The sequence below is a fragment of the Triticum urartu genome, chromosome 4 (genome assembly GCF_003073215.2).
Source record: "Triticum urartu cultivar G1812 chromosome 4, Tu2.1, whole genome shotgun sequence".
Taxonomy (NCBI): domain Eukaryota; kingdom Viridiplantae; phylum Streptophyta; class Magnoliopsida; order Poales; family Poaceae; genus Triticum; species Triticum urartu.
In genome coordinates this window covers 500,974,405-500,994,436 of record NC_053025.1, presented here as the reverse complement: position 1 = coordinate 500,994,436, position 20,032 = coordinate 500,974,405, and the positions used below count along the sequence as shown (strand labels likewise).

The window sequence follows — 20,032 nt, the reverse complement described above, 5'->3', positions numbered from 1 at the left end:
TTGTGTTGACGTTGGCCCGTGTATTTTGTTTGCGCGGATCCAAACGGACGATGCGTCCTTGTATTGGAGTTGGCCTCACCTCCGAGGATCCGGTGACATGGCATCGTTTCCGCTGAAAGGAGCACCCGCATGGCCTGTCAAGATCGTTGGAAGGTCCAATCACCAATTTTCCGAATTTGTCTCGGGCATGCGCAGCTGCCGTGCCGCCATGACGGTGAAGTGTGCCGCAACCAAAGATGATCACTTCACTTCACGCTGAGCGCAGAAATGCTGTTCGAGAGCGGAATTAACACCCCATATTCACACATCAATTGAATGCAAGTCCTGTTTTTACCACACAAATAACCATCCTCGTGTCTTTTTTTGACTATACTCTGCTACTCTGACAGCTCTTCACCGCATCCGTACCACCACCATTCATATCGCTACAGCTACCGCCCAACCCCTCGCCGCCGTTGCCGCTGCTCCCGCCACCCATGTGGCCGCCGGCGCGGCCGTTGTTGTAGAAGCACACGACCTTGCACTTGACCACGCCGGCGCCGGCGACGTACACGTGGAACCCCGGCGCCACCATCATCTTCACGCTGGCCGGCTCCAGCCGCCCGGCGCGCGAGGCCGCGGCGTCCTCCATGAACCGCGAGTCGAAGCGCGCGCCGCGGTCCACGCGCACGACGGGCAGCGGCGGGTGCACGGACCGCGCCAGCAGGCGCACCCCCCACACGCCCTTGGCCGCCAGGAAGAAGGCCTGCAGCAGCGGCTCCGGCCAGGGCCGCGCGCGCGCCCACCCGAGGGAGGACACCACCTCGCTCATCTTGGCGTCGCAGAACCGGCTCAGCCCGTCGCTGTAGTGCTTCGTCCCGTGGACGAGCACCTCCTCCCAGGTCAGCGCCGCCACGGCGTGGTACGCCGCGAGGTTGGCCTCGCACCGGCCCGCCGGGTCCGCCGTGTGGACGTCGCCCTCGGTGTCCAGCTCGAAGTCCGCGTGGAAGGCGCGGTTGAGGAAGCTCTCGAGGTTGGGGCCGGGGCTCGCGGGGCTGCGCAGGTGCGTGGAGAGCGCGCGCGTGAGGTTCCGCACGGTGGCGCGCGCCGTGGAGACGGCGCGGAGGAAGGACTCGACGGGGAAGACGGCGGCGGCCGGCGTGGGGAGCACGCGGGCCTCGAGGCGCGCCAGCTTGAGCTCCAGCTCCGCGAGGGACTGCTTCAGCCGGGAGGTCTCCTCCACCGCGTCGTCCCGCGTCCGCGTGGCCGCGGCGAGCCGCCGCGAGAGGTCGGCCGCGGCCAGGCGCCACTGCTCGCCCTCACCCCCATCACCCTCCGAGGCCGACGTGCGAGACGGCGAGGAGCGCGGAGTGGAGCGTCGGGTGAGGGACACGAACAGCGAGCGGATGACGGCTCCCGGCGACGCCGGCGCCAGGGCGCGCTGCTTGAAGCGGCAGTCGGAGCAGGACACCGCCGCGACATACGCGGCCGAGTCGGCGGCGCCGCCCTCGCTCCTCCCCCGCCGCGGCGTCTTCTTGGCACCGCCGCCGCCGCCGTGGCCGTGGCCGTGCAGCGGCGTCGCGGAGTGGGCGTACTTCTGGTCCAGCTTCTCCGAGGCCGTCGTCGGGACACCACCATGCCGCTTGGTCTCGGACACCTGACGATTGCAGCTTAGCATTGCAGCTCACAAGCTCACAAGCAACATACACACATCGCAAGGAGAAAAGGTAGAAGCAACGCGAGCTCACCGCAGAAGTGAAGGTAGGAGGGGAAGGGGACGGGGACGACACCATGGCTGCGGATCGAGCTCCGTCTACGAACAACAGCGACCTTTTGTTGGGCTGGGACTTGCGGCGGTCGGACGCTAGCGCAGGGATGGTGGCTGCTTTTGCCTCGCGGTGGTGCGGGCGGCTGGCGGGGCGATAGTGCTGCGCGCTGCGGTGCGGTGTTGGTTGCCTCGCCTGCGTCTGTACTGTACGTGTACGTGTACGTGCGACGACGTCTTTCTTCGCAGTCTACTTCACGGGGAGGGGAGCTGAGGCAGGCAGGCAGGACGACGCGGGGCATGAATGCCGGTCAGTTCGGGTCGTTGGTGCGTTTAATGCCGCCCGCCTCCGTCTGGACCATCTCCCCCCTCTCTCTCGATTTATCCCCTCCTGCTCTCAGATTCTCCATTTGTTTTCCTTTCTGAAGCTCAGATTTTCCATTTGTGACATTGTGATGAGACGCGCGCCAGCCATCCCTCCCTCGGCTCCCTGGGTTCTGGAGGCAGAAAAGTAGTAAAAGGTTTTGCGTCGCCATGCTACGTCTGTCAGCTTCTCCCGCAGCCGCGCGAGCTCTAGCTCTAGCTCGTCCGTCCTCACCTCCGGCCAGCAGACAAGGTTAAACGTCCTCACAACATTTTCTTACCGTACAACGCAAGGAGAAAGAGAAAGATACGAGTACTCGTATCGTAATCACTGGGGCGCAAATGCTCGTACGTATCATGAGTTTTTGGAGCGGCACATTAAGAGCGGTCGGCACGGCAGGTTGGGGAGGGAGGACACCATAAATCTGGACATCGACACGACCCGTCTGGACCGCCCCGCACGCTTCAACATGCCGTCAATGAATTGCGGATCGTGGCGCGACCCCGAGTCCCGTCTCCCGTGTGTGGAACTGAATGCGGTGGATTCCGTCCTCCCAGTCCGATGACATACAGTACTAGAGAGAGATATTACGAGGCTCCGATCAACCTTTTCCCGCGTCTTGTCACTCGCTGCGTCACTGCAGCTGCCGGTGACTTGCGTGAATGCCTCCAGCGCTCCAGGCGAGGTGCTCCGTCTGAGATTAAAAAGTCAAAGAACGCATGCTCGTCTCAGGCTTCAGGTCTGCCGTCGTTAGTATCACTGCTCATAAGTTGCTATCGTGACGAAAAACTCTTCTGGAGCCGCTGTGCCCACCACAGCAGTTTAGACCGATTTTGTCGAATAACTGGAGTGTAGTTTGCAGTAGTACCATTAGATTTGTGGGAGGAAGATTGCGACGGGGGAAGCGGTAGTTTTCGTGAATTAAACGAGCAGTGGACTTTGCAGGTGAGGCACCTCGGTTTGGACTGGTTCTTGCTGTGACGGCGTGACCTTGAAGGAGACAACACTGACCCGGTCCAAGAATCAGAGGGGGTTCATCTTAAATTTGAAGTTGACTGCACCATGAGTGACAGTCCATGACGGCACGAGATGATCCCTGGACGAGACGAGACAACACAGCGGGTTCGGGAATCAGGAGTCGTCCGCACGGCCGATTTCCGGATGCCGATTCACGACCCGTCTTCGGGGTATGGAAAGGCGGTGGTGGACCGTGGACGCAACTCAACTGCATGCTGATGAACAACCTCATCAACCTCGCCTCTCCATCACCAATGCTCCCCTCCACATGCATGGCAAGGCGATGGGGACGTCGACCCTCTGCAAAGACGAGACGGAGATCGCTAACGCTGCACACGGATGGACAGCAAATACCACGGCAGTACCGGCCTGCTGGCACTATGCATGTATGCCCACAAGGCCACAACCACAACCACAATCGTCGCATCACATTATGCAGAGATAGCTACGGGCCACAGTACGCGCCGATCGACCCCGACCGACAACCGCGCGCCATGGCGCGCATTGCGATCCCGGTCGACCAGCTGCGAATTCAAGCCAGCAGATCGATCGGAATTCAAAGCGGCGACGAGATCCGAGAGAAATTAGTTGGCCGTGCCTGTGCCGCCCATCCCGTTTAACTGGAAGAGTGGAAGGCGCATGCCGCTCGCGACTGTGAGGTGAACCGACGTATCCCCAAGCGCATGGGCTGCACAGCGAGGCGTGGTACCATGGCCACGCAGCCTCGGCATGGCCGCGCGGCGTACTGCACAGAGTCTGGTGTGGTCGATCGTAGTAGGCGCCAACCGAACCACCGGAGTTAATGATGTAAGTTGCGCGATCGGACAACGAGCATGCTTGCGGGGTTGCAGTCGCTCTGGAGCGGCACCGAACGACCGGTCGATCGACCACTGCTCGTTGATCCAGTAGCAGTCGAATGCGTGAGAATTCGGCAGCTCACGGGTGGTAGCGGAGTCCGGGGCGCCGGGTCCGGCCGGGTAACCAAACCATGCAACTAGCTGGAGTTGGATAATTACTACTCCCTCCGTATTGTCAAAAGCGTTTTTATATTATGGAACAGAGGGAGTATAAGCCAAGCACGGCACAAAACCTGTGCGATCAGGGCGCATGGAATGTAGAACCACACGATCGGTCGATCAATCAATAATTTGAATTAGAAAACTGGCAAGCATGCATGCTCGACATGACATGCGTAAAGACGACATGAGACCATAAACAGTCATCAGCTAACATGTAGTATCATCCCAAAAACCCTTCCAAACCCACTACAGTCTATACAGTGTCCTCTACAAACTTCCTCCAAACTATACAGTGGGATGTATTGCTCGGGCGCCATATACAGAACATGGGAAGAATAGTTAAAATCGGAAGCATGTTCGGGTATAATTCACCACCAACAACATACAGTCACAAACTGTGCATGTCTAGTCATTCAATAAATTTTGGACCTTGGGAGGCTCGCAACTAGCCCATCTCCTGGACTTCTTTTTTTATGAGAAGGCCAAATGCATATCGTAAGATTGTCCAACCCTCACAAGACCATCCTTACAAAAGAAAGTAGCACACATGTCCATGGGTATATCGTTGTCGTCTTCTTCCTGCATTCACTGGTGGTCATGAGCAAAGCTCGATGCTACCTCTGAATCTCCAGAACATCCTCGGAACCAGGGAATGTTGTAGACGCATCAGCCGAGAAGTCACCGACACGAGCCAGAGGAAGTCGGTGACAATGAGCTGAAGATCGATTGTCGTCACAGAGAAGAAAGCAACGTGGAGGACCGTATAATCGACCCCGATATGCCCAGACATAATCGGGGAGGCCTGACCTCACTAGCTTCACGACGAAGCCGAACCTAATCATGCTTCGCCGAATGGAGAAGAAACCATAAGACCAAGACATGAAATGTTGTAGTCCACTCCGTCAAATGGCGATGTCGAAGACCACCTAGACAGAACAAAGACAAAAACAGGGCCCTAGATCTTGCCCTGACCAAAATTCCACACACCCTCCACCAACACCAATCAGCATCACCGAAATGAGGACATGACATGGAGAAATTATTTCAACCCACCGGTGACAGCATCGTCTCACCACGGTCGGCCAGCCACATAGATTGAACCCTAGCCAATGCTAGGACGACGGACAATGGAAGCACCCAAAGGAGAGGGGAGCCAACTAGCTAGACATACGGGGAGTCCCTGGTCACGTGTGTCCCTTGTGAGAGGAAAAACTAGCTAACTAGGGTTGTATGTGGACGTGGGGCGGCGGGGCTACTAGAGTCGATGTCATTGCCGAAAATGTTGTCGGCAATGACTTTGACGGCGACAGGAGGTGTTAATTGTTGGAGAAAGAAAAAACGTGAATACGCAGAGCTTGCATGCCATTTTATTGATAGAAGAATTAGCAGAGTACATAGTGCGGGTACATGGACTACACATGCATGAATTGGTGTGAAAAAGATAACCGGAGCATAAGACACGGGGTGCTCATACAAGACTAACGCTAGCCTAACTCTCCGACGCCAAAGTAGCTAGGCCAATGACGCCAACGTTGGCCCATTGCCAAGCATCCACTTAGATGTCTGCACCAGGCGCGAGACTGACGGTCGTTGGTTATCAAAGATGCCACCATTGTGATGCTTCCAGAGCCACCAGACAGTGAGCACGATGAGGAAGAGAGGCCTCGTCGATGCACTAGTAGAGCTTGAGAGCTGGAGGTGGCCCACCGGTCAGCAAAAGGACATCATTGAACATGGTAGAGTGGAAATGGAACGACACCAGAAGGGCACCTCGTGCCACACCTGGCAGGAGAAGGAGCAATCGACGAGAGGTGCTGCGGGACCTCAAAAACCTGGTCGCACAAGGAACATAATTCCTCATGTAGGAGTCTTCAGGGCTAGACGATCAGCGATCCAACATCTATCCTGGAGCGGGAGCCACGTGAAGACCTTGACTCGCAAGGGCGCCCACGTCTTCCAGGAGATCCGCCAAAAGGGGTCTGGGATCAAGCCGTAGAAGAGAGCAAGGTAGCATGATTTGGCCGAATAGAGACCAAAGTCCACCCGCCTCTAGAGTAGCTCACATGGACTGTCAAAGAGGGAGAAGTGCCACAAAAGGCGCAAGAGTTCCATGAACTGCAACAGGGTAGCCGGTCCGAGTGCGATTTGGATGTCTCGAACCAAAGCACGACCTCGGAAGCCCCTAATGGGTTGTGCAGTGCCGATAATAACACTTGGGAAAGAGGGCAAAGATCAGAGGAGCGCTCTTCGAGATGGACCTCCCCTCAATCCAATGATCAGTCTAAAACCACCATAGGCTGTCATCTTGTAATGACCACAATGTAGATGGGCCAAAGATCTGACCGGCTTCGGGGCCGAAAGGGATGGTTAGAAAATGATAGGGGAAGAAGAGATATGCTTTTGCAGAGGATTGCCTACCGCGATAGAAAGTAGTATTTCTAGAGGTGGGGGTACCTAATGGTGAAACATCCACGGTTGGTGTGGTTTTGGATATTGGTGTATATGTTTCACGTATAAGAAGCATGAATGAAATACATAGGGATATGTGTGCTCCCTCTGCATGCTTTTGTCAGCTTTTGTGGGGAGAGAGAAGGTGTGGAGAGAAGAATGGTTGGATGCATGTTAAATATTGTCCCTCTCCACATCAAAAGATTTCATTTAATTTCATTGCAAAAATTTGAATGTCAGACACCTTTTGAATCGAAACTCTATTTCTATTTTTTTCGATATACTTTTGAATCTGTACCGAGAAGATATTGAAAACAAGATTAATTATGGATACATTTGAACTAGTTTTAATTTTGCTAATTTCAAAAAACGGGATTTCACTCATCTCAAAAACATGATTCACTCATTTTAGAAAACCACTCATTAAAAAAATGATTTCACTCATTCCAAATAACAGATTTCAGGCATTTACAAAACGAAATATGTATCTGGCAACCGTGTGGCAGATTGCAAAACGATCTACCGCATCCAGCGCCGTTAGATCTGGCAACCGCTTGATCTGCATCTCCTCCGTTCGCGACTCCTATGCCTGAGCGCCCAGGCATGGCGCCGCGAGCATGCATTGACCGGCCATCATCAGCTTCGATCGACCACCTGTTCCCTTGCACCCCACGAGCACCAGCGCCTCCTCAAGTCGCCGCCATAGCCTGCTGCTCCGACGAGCAGCTCCTTCCACAGCCAACACTCGCCGGTGCAGGAGCTCCATCACCATCTCCATGGGATTCCTGCCTCCCCTGCAGCCCATTGACGACCAGGTCCTCCACACGTCTCGACCATAGTAGCCTCTGATGCCTGCTGTTCTGCTGGCCGAGCTTCTAGCCACGGCCATAGGCTCCGGCGAGCGCCGACTCCAAGATAGGACACTTGCATCGATCTCCTTCATCTTTGAACAATAAGTTGCTTGCTCAACTAAAATGGATTCGCAATGAAGAGATCTACAAATTTCATGTTGAAGTCCACGCGATTCGTAGACTAAATCACAAGTATGATGGATAATTGGGAGTTCTTTGTGTTTGTGTTTTCAGTTTTCAGTTTTCACATACAGGTTTAGTTGGTTGGAGGTTGAAGACAACATTCTATGTGGGCTTCAGAGATAGAAAAGAGTTGGGCTAGGCCCAATGCTGGGTAGAGGCCTAGTTAGAAAAACTTAATGTTGGCTAAAGAAAACATGTTCTGTGGGTTTTTTAGCTTCACTGGTGCATCATTTGTACTTCATTTTAAGACCTAACGACTTACGTATAAATATCATGCTATTTTTACCGAAGAAAGATTGATGTAGAAATATGCCCTCAGCAACTTCTATGTAAATATCATGATAATTTATATACAATTGATCTGATAATTTACATACAAACACCATGATAAATTTGACATAGAAAATTATTATTGAAAACAAACCCCGGTAACTCTATGCAAATAGCACGGTAATAATACGCACTGTAGACATGATAACTTGCACAAAAACACCGTGGTAATTTTGAACCAGGGGAAAAAAGTTATTAGAAACATACCCCGCAGACCTAATAATTTTACCCGCAAACATCATGGTAATTTTGACCCAAGGAAAAAAGTGGTTGAGAAACATAACCACGTTAACTTATGTGTAAATAAGATGATAATTTACGCTCCGCGGACTTGATAACATACATACAAACACCACAATAACTTTGACCCCAAGGGGTGTATTACAAATGTGCCACTTGTAATCTCTATGTAAATAACGTGGTAATATAAGCACCGCTTGACTGATAACTTACATACAAAACATGATGATAACTTTCTGACTCGGAAAACTTTTTGTTGAAAAACATATGCTCGCTAATTTGTGTGTAAACAGTACAGTATATAAGTGTCACATACCCGATAATTTATGTACAGAACACCGCGGTTCCATTGACCAAACAGGAAAAAGTTGTTTAAGAACACACCCTTGGTAACTTATGTGAAAATAGCATGGTAATATACGAATAAGCACCGCGGTCACATTTTTTGTGAAGGGCAAAAGTTGTTGAAAAACATACAATCAATAACTTGTGTGTAAGTGCCATGATAATATACGAACTGCAGATCTGATAACTTGGGTATAAACACCACGGTAACATTGACCAAAAGGAGGGAAAGGTGGTTGAAAAACATACCCTTGGTAAATTGTGTGCAAATAACATGTTAATACACAAACCGAAAAACTGATAACTTATGTACAAACACCGTGATAATTTTTTTTGGGAAACACCGCGCTAATTTTTGACCTATTAGAAAAAATTATTGGAAAATTTACCGTAGTAACTAATGTGAAAATTGCATGATAATAGACGAAGTGAAACTTGATAACTGTATAAATATCGCGGTAATTTGAAACATGGGATGTAGTATGTCAAAACTTCATGTTTTTTTGTCCTCTTTTTGTGTGCTATCAGGCTTCCTCTGAAAATCATAACGTACACTCAGAACATCGTGGTAACTTTCACGAAGGGGAAGGGGGTTGTTCAAACATACCCCCCCCCCGCCCCCGGCCTCCGGCGCGCACTTTAAATTTTGTGCAAAATTACGATGTTGCACATGTTAAAGTTACTGTGATTTTCACGCTATAGTTACCGACCTTCTCATGATACAGTTACCAACTTTATCATGTCATTTTTTTAACCAGGGGTGTTAATGTTTGAAATTATCAGCATGCACATGTCATAGTTATCATGCTGCTTGGCCAAAGTTATCAAGCCTAAAATTAAGCTTTTGGTTGACAGGGTAGAAAGAAGAAGGGTTCAAATTTCGTTGTTTGCATACTATGGACAACAACTTAAGACGGGTGAGCTGGTTATTAGTCATAGTGGGCACGCATTAGACCTGGGTTCAAGTCCTCTTTCAAGCACTTTATTATTTCTTTTTCTTCCCACCTAAATTAACTAGCATAAAACCGGGAGAGAGAAAAACCGTTTTGAAAATAAAAATCGGCAGGAAAAAAAGTCGGTGAAAGCCTCGTAGGGGTGGTGTGGTAGTTTTGCTATCCACCACACGTGTGCCAAATATGACGGTCCTTTACCAAAATAGATTTCACTAATTTGTAAAAACAGATTTCCGTCATTTCAATAAACTTATTTCACTTAATTCAAAAATATAATTTCACTCATTCAGAAAACTTATTTTATGCATTAAAAAACCATATTCAATATTTTTTTAAACTGATTGTAGTTTTTTGGAACCAACGACTTCTTTCAATTAAAAAATCACTAATTTTGAATAACATATTACAAGTCATGTTCCACATCTTCACACGCTGATGCACACATAGTTGAATTGAAGTGGAATTTGTTTCACATGTTGAAAAAAATTGTTTCACATTTTTTACATAATTAGTTTTACATATTAAAAAAATAGGTTTCACTTTTTTTGCGTGAAAACTTTCCAACTATTCATCCTCAATCATGGAGTACAACAAACACCAAAAATAATAAAACATACATCCAGATCTGCAGACCACCTAGCAACAACTCCCAGTACTGAAGCGAGCGGACGACGCGCCACCGTCATTGCCCCTCCCTCGCCGAAGCCGGGCAAAACTTGTTGCAGTAGACAGTCGGAAAGTCATCGTGCTAAGCCCCCATAGTACCAGCGCACCAGAACAACAACCGCCGCCGATGAAGAGTAGCGTAGATCGGAAGGAACCAATCTAAAGACATACGAACGTAGACGAACGATGACTAGATCCGAGCAAATCCACCAAATATAGATCCGCCAGAGACACACATCCACACGTCCACCGATGATGCTACACGCACCACCGGAGGAGGGGGGGCTAAGCGGGGAAAACTTTATTCCATCTTCAGGGAGCGGCCGCCATCTTGCCTTTCTGAGCAGGACACAACCCCTAACAAAACTCGAAAAAACATCTAAAAACAAAGCCCTCCTACCGACAAGGGCCGGGGTACACCACGCCCCCATGCCCTAAGGTCACCGGAGACGAGGTGGACCGACGACGGCGCCGGCGGAAGGCGGAGGAACCCTAAACATTTTTGGGAAAGGAGGCGCGTGTATTTTTTTTGAAAAAAATGAACACAAATTTCAATCATTTTACTCAATTTGTAAAAAACGACACATGTTTCAGTTGTTTTACCATTTTAAGATTTCACTCATATCAAGGAAACATTCAATTAAAAATGATGTCCTTGTTTTAAAAACTATTCCATTCATTACAAAACACCGATTTCACTCGTTTTAAAAAACGACTTCATCAATGTCAAATAACAACTTTCACTGAAATAATCTGCACGAATCTTAATGCACATATATGATGGATTTCTCACCAGTAGGTAGCAGCACCGTTAGAAAGGTGTTTGCGTAACCAAGCGGTCAGCTTGATAAGCTACCTACAAAATTTTGCAATAAAAAGTAAGGTGTTTGCGTAGAATGGCATGGATGGGCTCTGCACGCGGCTAGGTAGTAGGCCTACCAACCGGGGAAGCCAGCCGAACGTCGCCGTCTGGCTACGAGAACGGCACGCAGAGCATCCGCACGCACGGCCGGGCGCGGCGCATCCGTGCAATGCAAGCGGACGCGCAGCCGGCAGCCTACCCTGTAGCTCGTGCAGACCGGTGGCCCGGGAGCGGCGACACTGTAGGTGGTGGACTCGGCAGTGCATGCAGCGCCTGCGTGCGTCCGCGCCCGTGGTTGGTCGCCTGTGCGCGTGCCCCCGGCGCTGTCCTATCGCTCGCTCGCGCCGGTCCAAATCGGCAGATCGCTACCTGTTCACGGTTGTCCGCTCCGGACGCGCTCTCGCCCGGGCTCCGTCGGGTTGCCCGGACAGGCATCTAGCCACACGCTGGTCACTCTCACTCACCGGTGAGGCCCAGAACCAAAAGCTTTGGGCAAAGGAGGGCCACCCTTCACCTCGCGCATGGGCATGGGTGACGTAGGTTGATCTAGTTCACATGATTCACATCTACATCATGCCAGGTTTGCAGTGTCGTCGTCTTTTAAGTACACGGGCGTGGATCGCGCTTTTGAAAAAACGTCCTCGGCCTGGCCCGCCCTGCACGGGTCGGGTTTGGGAAATGATTTGGTCAATGCAAGCTGATGGAAAGGGGTTAATAAACAAACATGAGTCAGCTGGAAGGAAGGAAAGCTGGCACCGCACATTGCATGCATGCGTGCGTGCATGCGGTTTGTCACGTCATGTGAGTGCGCGAATGACATGACACTGCCTGACGTCCAGGTCCTCGGTGCGAGCGTGAGGAACTAGACCCGCAGAACCGGCGGCATATGCTCGTTAGAGCATTTCCAGCCGTTGGCCTTTCAGAAGGCATAAAAATCATCGTTTGGAGACGAGCCGACGGTAGAATCAGCTTTGGGGGTAGTTGGGCATCCAGCTGTCGTCCCCAGGCGCCAATAACGGCCTATTTCTGGCCGCTTTTCGGTCCACTTTCGACGAAAAATAGTCCGATATCGACAAGAAACGATCCATATTTGACGTGGTTCGGCATTGAATTTTCAACATAAATTCATCACAAAAAATCAATTAGTTCAAAAAAATAGTGCAACAACAAATAGTTCAATACAAATTATATAGTTCAACAAATAAAAACTCATATTTCATGACACGTCGAGCTAGGCAACGTCGCCCTTGATCCTCCATAGGTGCTCCATCAGATCCTGCTGCAATTGATGATGCACCTGTGAGTCTCGGATCTCCTAACACATACTGAGGTAGGCAGTCCAGATTGCCGGTAGCTGGTAATCAACTTCGGCTAGAGGACCCTGCTTGTATATGGTTCAGTGTCAAACACTAGCTCTTCCTGCTCGCTCTCGATGATCATGTTGTGCAAGATGACACAACAAGTCATGATCTCCCCCATTTGATCTTTTGACCAGGTCTGAGCAGGGTACCAGACAACAGCAAATCGAGATTAGAGCACACCAAATGTCCGCTCGACATCCTTCCTGCAAGCCTCCTGCACCTTGGCAAAGTGGGACTTCTTGCCTCCTCGCACAACATTTGAGATAGTCTTCACAAATGTAGACCATCTCGGATAGATGCCATCAGCTAGGTAGTACCTCTTGTTGTAGTGCCGCCCATTGATTTCGAAGTTCACCGGAGGAGAATGACCTTCAACAAGCTTGGCAAAGACAGGGGAGCACTGCAACACGTTGATGTCATTGTGAGTTCTTGTCATACCAACGAAGGAGTGCCAAACCCAGAGGTCCTGTGTGGCCACAGCCTCAAGTACCACACTACAACCGCCTTTGACGCATTTGTACATCCCCTGCCAAGCAAATGGACAGTTCTTCCATTTCCAATGCATGTAGTCGATGCTTCCAAGCATCCCAGGAAATCCTCTTGCTGCATTCTGTGCTAGGATCCAAGTAATGTCTTCCGCATTGGGTGTTCGCAAGTATTGCGGTCCAAACACTACCACCACTGCCCAACAGAACTTGTAGAAACACTCAATGGTGGTGGACTCGGCCATGCGCCCATAGTCGGCGAGTGAATCACCGGAAGCTCCGTATGCAAGCATCCTCATCGCTGTCGTGCACTTATGGATTGAGGTGAATCCAAGTTTGCCGGTGCAATCCTTCTTGCACTTAAAGTAGCTATCGAACTCCCAAATGGAATTCACAATCCTGAGGAAAAGCTTTCGGCTCATCCGATAACGGCGTCGAAATACTTTGTCGCCGTGTAGTGGAGCGTCCGCGAAGTAGTCGGAGTAGAGCATGCAGTAGCCTTCAAGACGATGCCGGTTCTTCGCTTTCATCCGGCCCGGCACCGAGCCACCTCGCCGTGGCTTTTGATTGCTCGCCAGCAGCCGACGAGAGCGGCGAGGACCATGAGATGTTCCTCTTCCTGGACGTCGGCCTTGGCTTCCTTCTCCAGCAGCGCGGTGAGCGCCTCCTCGTCGTCCGAGTCCATTGCCGAGGCAGGCAAATCGCCGAACACCTTGCGAGTGCGTACCCGCCGCTACACTGCCCCTCCGCGGCCGGAACGCCGGGAAAATCGCCCGGCCAGTGCTGGAGAGGCTGCCTCGGCGAAACCTCTGCTCTTTTTCCGGCGAGGAATGGGCTATCTAGCGGTGGTCGGCGCCGGGATCAGCTGACTGGCGGCCGAGCACGCGGGGGGTGGGAGGCGAATCTGGAAGACAGGCTTAACTTTTCACCTGACAGTGTGGGCCAGGCATGCTTTTCCCTTGCGCCGGAGCCCCCGAGCGCCCCCAGTGCCCAGGGTTCGGCCTGCGATCGCCGGGCCCAAAAACGGGCCGGCGGATTTCGGCGTCCCGGGGGCGCGACTGGGGCGTTTTTTCGGCGCCGATGCGGAAAAAGTCGCCTGGGGGCCCGTTGGGGGTGCGGCTGGAGATGCTCTTATGCTCGGATTGCTAATTTTTGTATTTTAACCTCTTTCTCAAAAAAACTATTTGAGATCTGACCCTAGTTTGAAAAATATTTCGAGATCTGACCTTTTTGCTACCACCAGGGTCCATGGCGGTAGGGTATAATAGCCTACCGTCAAGGTCGTTGGCGGTAGGGTTGCATGCCCTGCCGCAAAACCCTCCTGAGTATTAAACACAGTGTGTGCTCGTGCCTACCGCCAAGCACCTTGGCGGTAGGATTGTACAGGCTATCGCCAGCCTGTTTGGCGGTAGGGTTGTTTCCTGCCGCCAAGGTCCCTGTCGGTAGGCTGTTACACCCTACCACCATGGACCCTGGCGGTAGCAAAAGGGTCAGATCTCTAAAAAAATTCCAAACTAGTGACAGATCTCGAATAGGTTTCATAAAAGGGTCAAAAAACGAAAATTTGCCTGCTCGGATCATCGAAGCCATCCAACAAATTCTGTATGCGGTTTAGGCATACGTTTTTCGCAAACCGGAGACAAACGCGGGAGCATTGCGGGAGTCCAAACAACAAACACGTAGGACTCTGACACCCCCGACCCACCGAAAACTCTTTTCAGACCCCGCGCCTCCATCCTCCCCATTTTCTCCTCTTCCTTCTTTCTCTCTTACCTTCGCCGCCGCTCCACCACCCTTGGCCGCCACGCCACACCCCTGCCGAAACTCCACGTCTCCATCATCTCCAACGTTCCAGCCCGACTCCAACCCACTTCTTATCCATTGACATTCAACCCATGTCCTCCAACCGCCCCGCCAAGTACCATTCGCTACTGCTATACTCACCATACCCGGAAACTGTTCGATGAATTGCCGGAGCTAAAAACAATTTTCCCTTCTTCGTTCTAGCAATGGATTCTGATTTGGAGTACATATACGAGCACTATGTTGAGTCATCCGACGGCTCGTCCGAGGAGGAGTATTCAGATGAGACGGCGATGATGCAGGTGGTCATTCAAGATGCAGAGCATGCAGAGGAGCATGTTCTCAATTTCAAGGGCTCGATCAAGGGTCAATCGAGTGCTTAAAAGCAACATGGCGCGCGGCCATTTGACACTGATGGCCGACTACTTTGCCCCAGATGCACTCTTGCTGACCATTTTCGTCGGTGTTTTCGGATGCGCAAGACTATCTTCGATCGTTTGTACCATGGTGTACGATCCTATGATCACTAGTTCGTCTTGAAGAAGGACGCCGTGGGAACGATCGACTTCTCTGGTTACAAGAAGTGCACGGCCGCACTAAGAATGCTTGCATATGGCACAACCATTAATTCATGGGACGAGTACCTACGGATGTTTGAGAGCACATGCGGAGATGCCATGGTCACAAGTTTGCAACGATCGTGGTCGAGGTGTTCGGGCCTCGGTACCTGAGAGAACCAACTGTGGTAGACACCGAGAGCTCTTGGCAATCTCAGAAGCAAGAGGGTGGCCAAATTTGCTTGGATCTCTTGACTGCATGCATTGGAAATGGAAGAACCGCTGGAAGGCTTTACAAGGGCAATATGAGGGTCATGTTAAGAAGCCCACTGATGACCCACAAGTATATGAGATCGATTGTAGCCTTTTCGATAAGAGAGTCGAACCCAACGAGTAGCAGAAGGAAATGACAAGTGGTTTTCAGCAAGGTAATGTTTGCAAGCGCTGAAATTATAAGTAACAGAGTAGTTTGATAGCAAGATAATTTGTAATAAGCAAGTAACGATAATAGTAACAAAAGTGCAGCAAGGTAGCCCAATCCTTTTGAGGTAAAGGACATGCCAAAACGGTCTCTTATAATAAGCAAAGCGTTCTTGAGGGTACACGGGAATTTCATCTAGTCACTTTCATCATGTTGGTTCGATTCATGTTCGCTACTTTGATAATTTGATATGTGGGTGGACCGGTGCTTAGGTGTTGTTCTTACTTGAACAAACCTCCTACTTATGATTAACCCCCTCGCAAGCATCCACAACTACGAGAAAAATATTAAGAATAAATTCTAACCATAGCATTGAACTTTTGGATTCAATCGGCCCCTTACGGAATAGCACATAAACTAGGGTTTAAGCTTCTGTCACTCTCACAACCCATCATCTAATTACTACTTCACAATGCATTCCCTTAGGCCCAAATATGGTGAAGTGTCATGTAGTCGACGTTCACATGACAACACTAAGGGAATCACAACATACACACTATCAAAATATCGAACACATATCAAGTTCACATGATTACTTGCAACAAGATTTCTCCCGTGACCTCAAGAACAAAAGTAACTACTCACAAGTGATAAACATGCTCATGATCAGAAGGGTATTAAATAGCATATTGGATCTGAACATATAATCTTCCACCAAATAAAGCATATAGTAATCAACTACAAGATGTAATCAACACTACTAGTCACCCACAAGTACCAATCTGAGGTTCCGGTACAAAGATTGAACACAAGAGATGAACTAGGGTTTGAGAGGAGATGGTGCTGTTGAAGATGTTGATGGAGATTGCCCTCCCCAAGATGGGAGAGTTGTTGGTGATGATGATGACGATGACTTCCCCCTCCGGGAGGGAAGCTCCCTCAGCGGAATCACTCCGCCGGAGGGCAAAAGTGCTCGTGCCCAAGTTCTGCCTCGAGACGGCGGTGTTCCATCCCGAAAGTCCTCTCCTTATTTTTCTAGGTCAAATTGACTTATATACCAGAGGATGGGCACCAGAGGTGGGCTGGGCGAAGCACAACCCACCAGGGCGTGCATGGGGGCCAGGCGCGCCCTGGTGTCTTGTGCTCACCAGGTGGCCCCCCTCCGGTAGTTATTTGCTCCGGTATTTCATATTTATTCCATAAAAATTCCCCGTGAAGTTTCAGCTCATTTGGAGTTGTGCATAATAGGTAGCCTAATGTAGCTTTTTTAGGTCTAGATCCCCAGCTGCCAGAATTCTCCCTCTTTGTGTGTACCTTGCATATTATGAGAGAAAAGGCATTAGAATTACTCCAAAAAGCATTATTATCTATAAAAACATTATAAATAATAGTAGGTAAACACGATGCAAAATGGACGTATCAACTCCCCCAAGCTTAGACCTCGCTTGTCCTGAAGCGAAAACCGAAATCGAAAAACATGTCCACATGCTTAGAGAGAGAGAGGGGTGTCGATAAAAGCAAAATACGGACATAGAAACATCATGTAAATTATTGTAACAGCAACAAACTTAAACATAAAAAATTTATCATAGACTTCTCATGAATAAGTAACAATTCATCACAACAATGAAGTATAAAGCATAAACTCTATTGGAAACCAACAAACTATGTTCTCAGTCAACTTTGCAACTACAATTCATCATATTTTCAAGAAGGGTCACGTATCTGAGCCTTTAGAAAAGCCCACATACTCATTAGTCTTACATGATTGCTAACACTCACCGCATACACATGAGCAAAACGTTTCAACCGGACACATAGAAAGATATAGGGGCTTATAGTTTCGCCTCCCAACGCATTCACCTCAAGGGTGATGTCAACAATAATAACTCATGCTACCCACATCCAACTGGATATATGTGCCTAGATCTTTCCTCACCACATGATGCTTGCCAAAAGAGAAAAAATAAAAAGGAATAGAGAGAAAAACTTTGACTCTTGCATGAAAGTAATTACATAAAAAGTAAAATATAGTCCCTTCACAGAGGGAAGCAGAGGTTGCCATGCGCTTTTTATTTGTATACTCAATCCCTTACTACAAGATAACGTCACGTTATATTGCCCCTTATGATGGCAACCTTTATTATGTAGTCTGTCACTTTTATTCTTTGCCATCACAAGTTCGTACAACGCTCAATTTTCTCTTACACTACATGATCTAACACTTTCAGAAGAAATTTTTATTGCCTTATTGCACCGATGACAACTTACTTGAAGGATCTTACTCAATCCTTAGGTAGGTATGGTGGACTCTTGAAAATAAGATTTGGGTTTATGGGTTTTTGGATGCACAAGTAGTATCTCTACTCGGTGCGGAATATTTGGCTAGCAAAGATGGGGGGAAAGCACCACATGTTAAAGGATCTATGAAAATATAACTTCTATTTAAATATGAACAAACATAAATCATTACGTTGTCTTCCTTGTCCAACGTCAACAATTTTGGCATATAATGTTTTTATGGGGGCTCAGAGTCACAAAACATTTCCAAGATAGTGTATTTGCATGTGAATCTTCTCTTCCCTTATTAATTCTTTCATGAATTGCATCATTGACCAATGCTATGTTTGTCAATCTCCAATAAATTTTTTGACTTATACTTTTCTTTATGTGATGTCATTACTTACCATAAGATTAATATATGATCTTTTTCATTTATTTCCTTTCTTTTTATTAGAAGAAGAAGATAAAGAAAGCAAAACTCAAACTAAACTTTATTATATATCTCGCACACGATTACAAAGATAGATCACTAAGCAAACTCTTAAAAAGAAAGGATCGAACTAAACTTTTATTCATCTAAAGCAAAAGATAACTATGCATGGATCAAACTAAGATAAGTAAAGGCAAAAGGTAGTGGAGGTGATACGATACCGGGGAACCTCCCCCAAGCTTGGCACAAGCCAAGGGGAGTGCCCATACCCGATACTCAATTTTCTTTTGGTGATGAAAAAGGAGGTGGTGGTGATGGAGTGGTAGCGAGCTTGTCCTTCATGATCAAGAGATTCTCCAATATACGGATGACGCTCCGGAGGGTGATGATGTGCTCTTGCAACAAAATATTTTCATGGGTGAGATATTTATTTTGCACATGAACCGTTTCAATTATCCAGAAGGCTTCAATCTCAGTGGGGGTAAGATGAGCATAGTAAGGCTTAAGGATATCTTCTTCTTCCTCCTCGGTCGGCAGGGTTGGCTCGACTACCGACGCTTGGTCTGCAATGGCCTCCTTGCTCTTGGCACCTTCGAGAGGTTCCTCGGGCCCCTCTTTCTTCATCTCGATCTTCATCAACCAAGCATCCTCTTCTATGTTGTTGGAGGAGGGAGAAGACATGATGCCTGGCTTAGCAGATCTGACTGAAAACAGCGAGAAAAGAAAGAAGATTTCTCCGTGATACGGTGGTCAATAGGTTCGGGGGTATATAAAGATTTTTATCTTGGGAAACAAGCAAACGGAAGAAAAACTGAGTCCGGAAGGTACCCGAGGTGGGCACAACCCACCTGGGCGCGCCTGGCTTATGCCCACTGATGTCTACTACGCAACTTTATTCTTGTAGACAGTAGCAATTTTCCCTCAAGTGGATGACCTAAGGTTTATCAATCCATGGGAGGTGTAGGATGAAGATGGTCTCTCTCAAACAACCCTGCAACCAAATACAAGAAATCTCTTGTGTCCCCAACTGATGACCCACAAGCGTAGGGGATCTATCGTAGCCTTTTCGATAAGTAAGAGTGTCGAACCCAACGAGGAGCAGAAGGAAATGATAAGCAGTTTTCAGCAAGGTATTCTCTGCAAGCACTGAAATTATCGGTAACAAATAGTTTTGTGATAAGGTAATTTGTAACGAGTAGCAAGTAATAAAAGTAAATAAGGTGCATCAAGGTGGCCCAATCCTTTTTGTAGCAAAGGACAAGTCTGGACAAACTCTTATATGAAGGAAAGCGCTCCCGAGGACACATGGGAATTATCGCCAAGCTAGTTTTCATCATGTTCGTATGATTTGTGTTCGGTACTTTGATAATTTGATATGTGGGTGGACCGGTGCTTGGGTACTGTCCTTACTTGGACAAGCATCCCACTTATGATTAACCCCCATTGCAAGCATCCGCAACTACAATAGAAGTATTAAGGTAAACCTAACCATAGCATGAAACATATGGATCCAAATCAGCCCCTTACGAAGCAACTCATAAACTAGGGTTTAAGCTTCTGTCACTCTAGCAACCCATAATCTACTTATTACTTCCCAATGCCTCCCTCTAGGCCCAAACAATGGTGAAGTGTCATGTAGTCGACGTTCACATGACACCACTAGAGGGATG

General features: G+C 48.8%; 1 protein-coding gene across 1 annotated transcript; it reads right to left on the bottom strand.

Moving 5' to 3' along the window:
* Positions 1-277: 277 nt before the first annotated feature.
* Positions 278-2,195, bottom strand: LOC125552279 (IRK-interacting protein). Its single transcript, XM_048715778.1, has 2 exons — positions 1,728-2,195; positions 278-1,636 (listed from the first exon to the last, which is right to left on the bottom strand). The coding sequence occupies exons 1-2, from the start codon at positions 1,770-1,772 to the stop codon at positions 368-370; spliced, it is 1,314 nt and encodes a 437-aa protein (XP_048571735.1). The 5' UTR covers positions 1,773-2,195; the 3' UTR covers positions 278-367.
* Between the last annotated feature and the right edge of the window lie 17,837 nt (positions 2,196-20,032).

Excerpts from the sequence above, each read along its gene's own strand:
- LOC125552279 (XM_048715778.1), bottom strand. The coding sequence starts at position 1,772 with ATGGTGTCGTCCCCGTCCCCTTCCCCTCCTACCTTCACTTCTGCG. Across the intron at positions 1,637-1,727 it reads CTCCTACCTTCACTTCTGCG|GTGTCCGAGACCAAGCGGCA; the intron begins GTGAGCTCGCGT and ends TGCAATCGTCAG.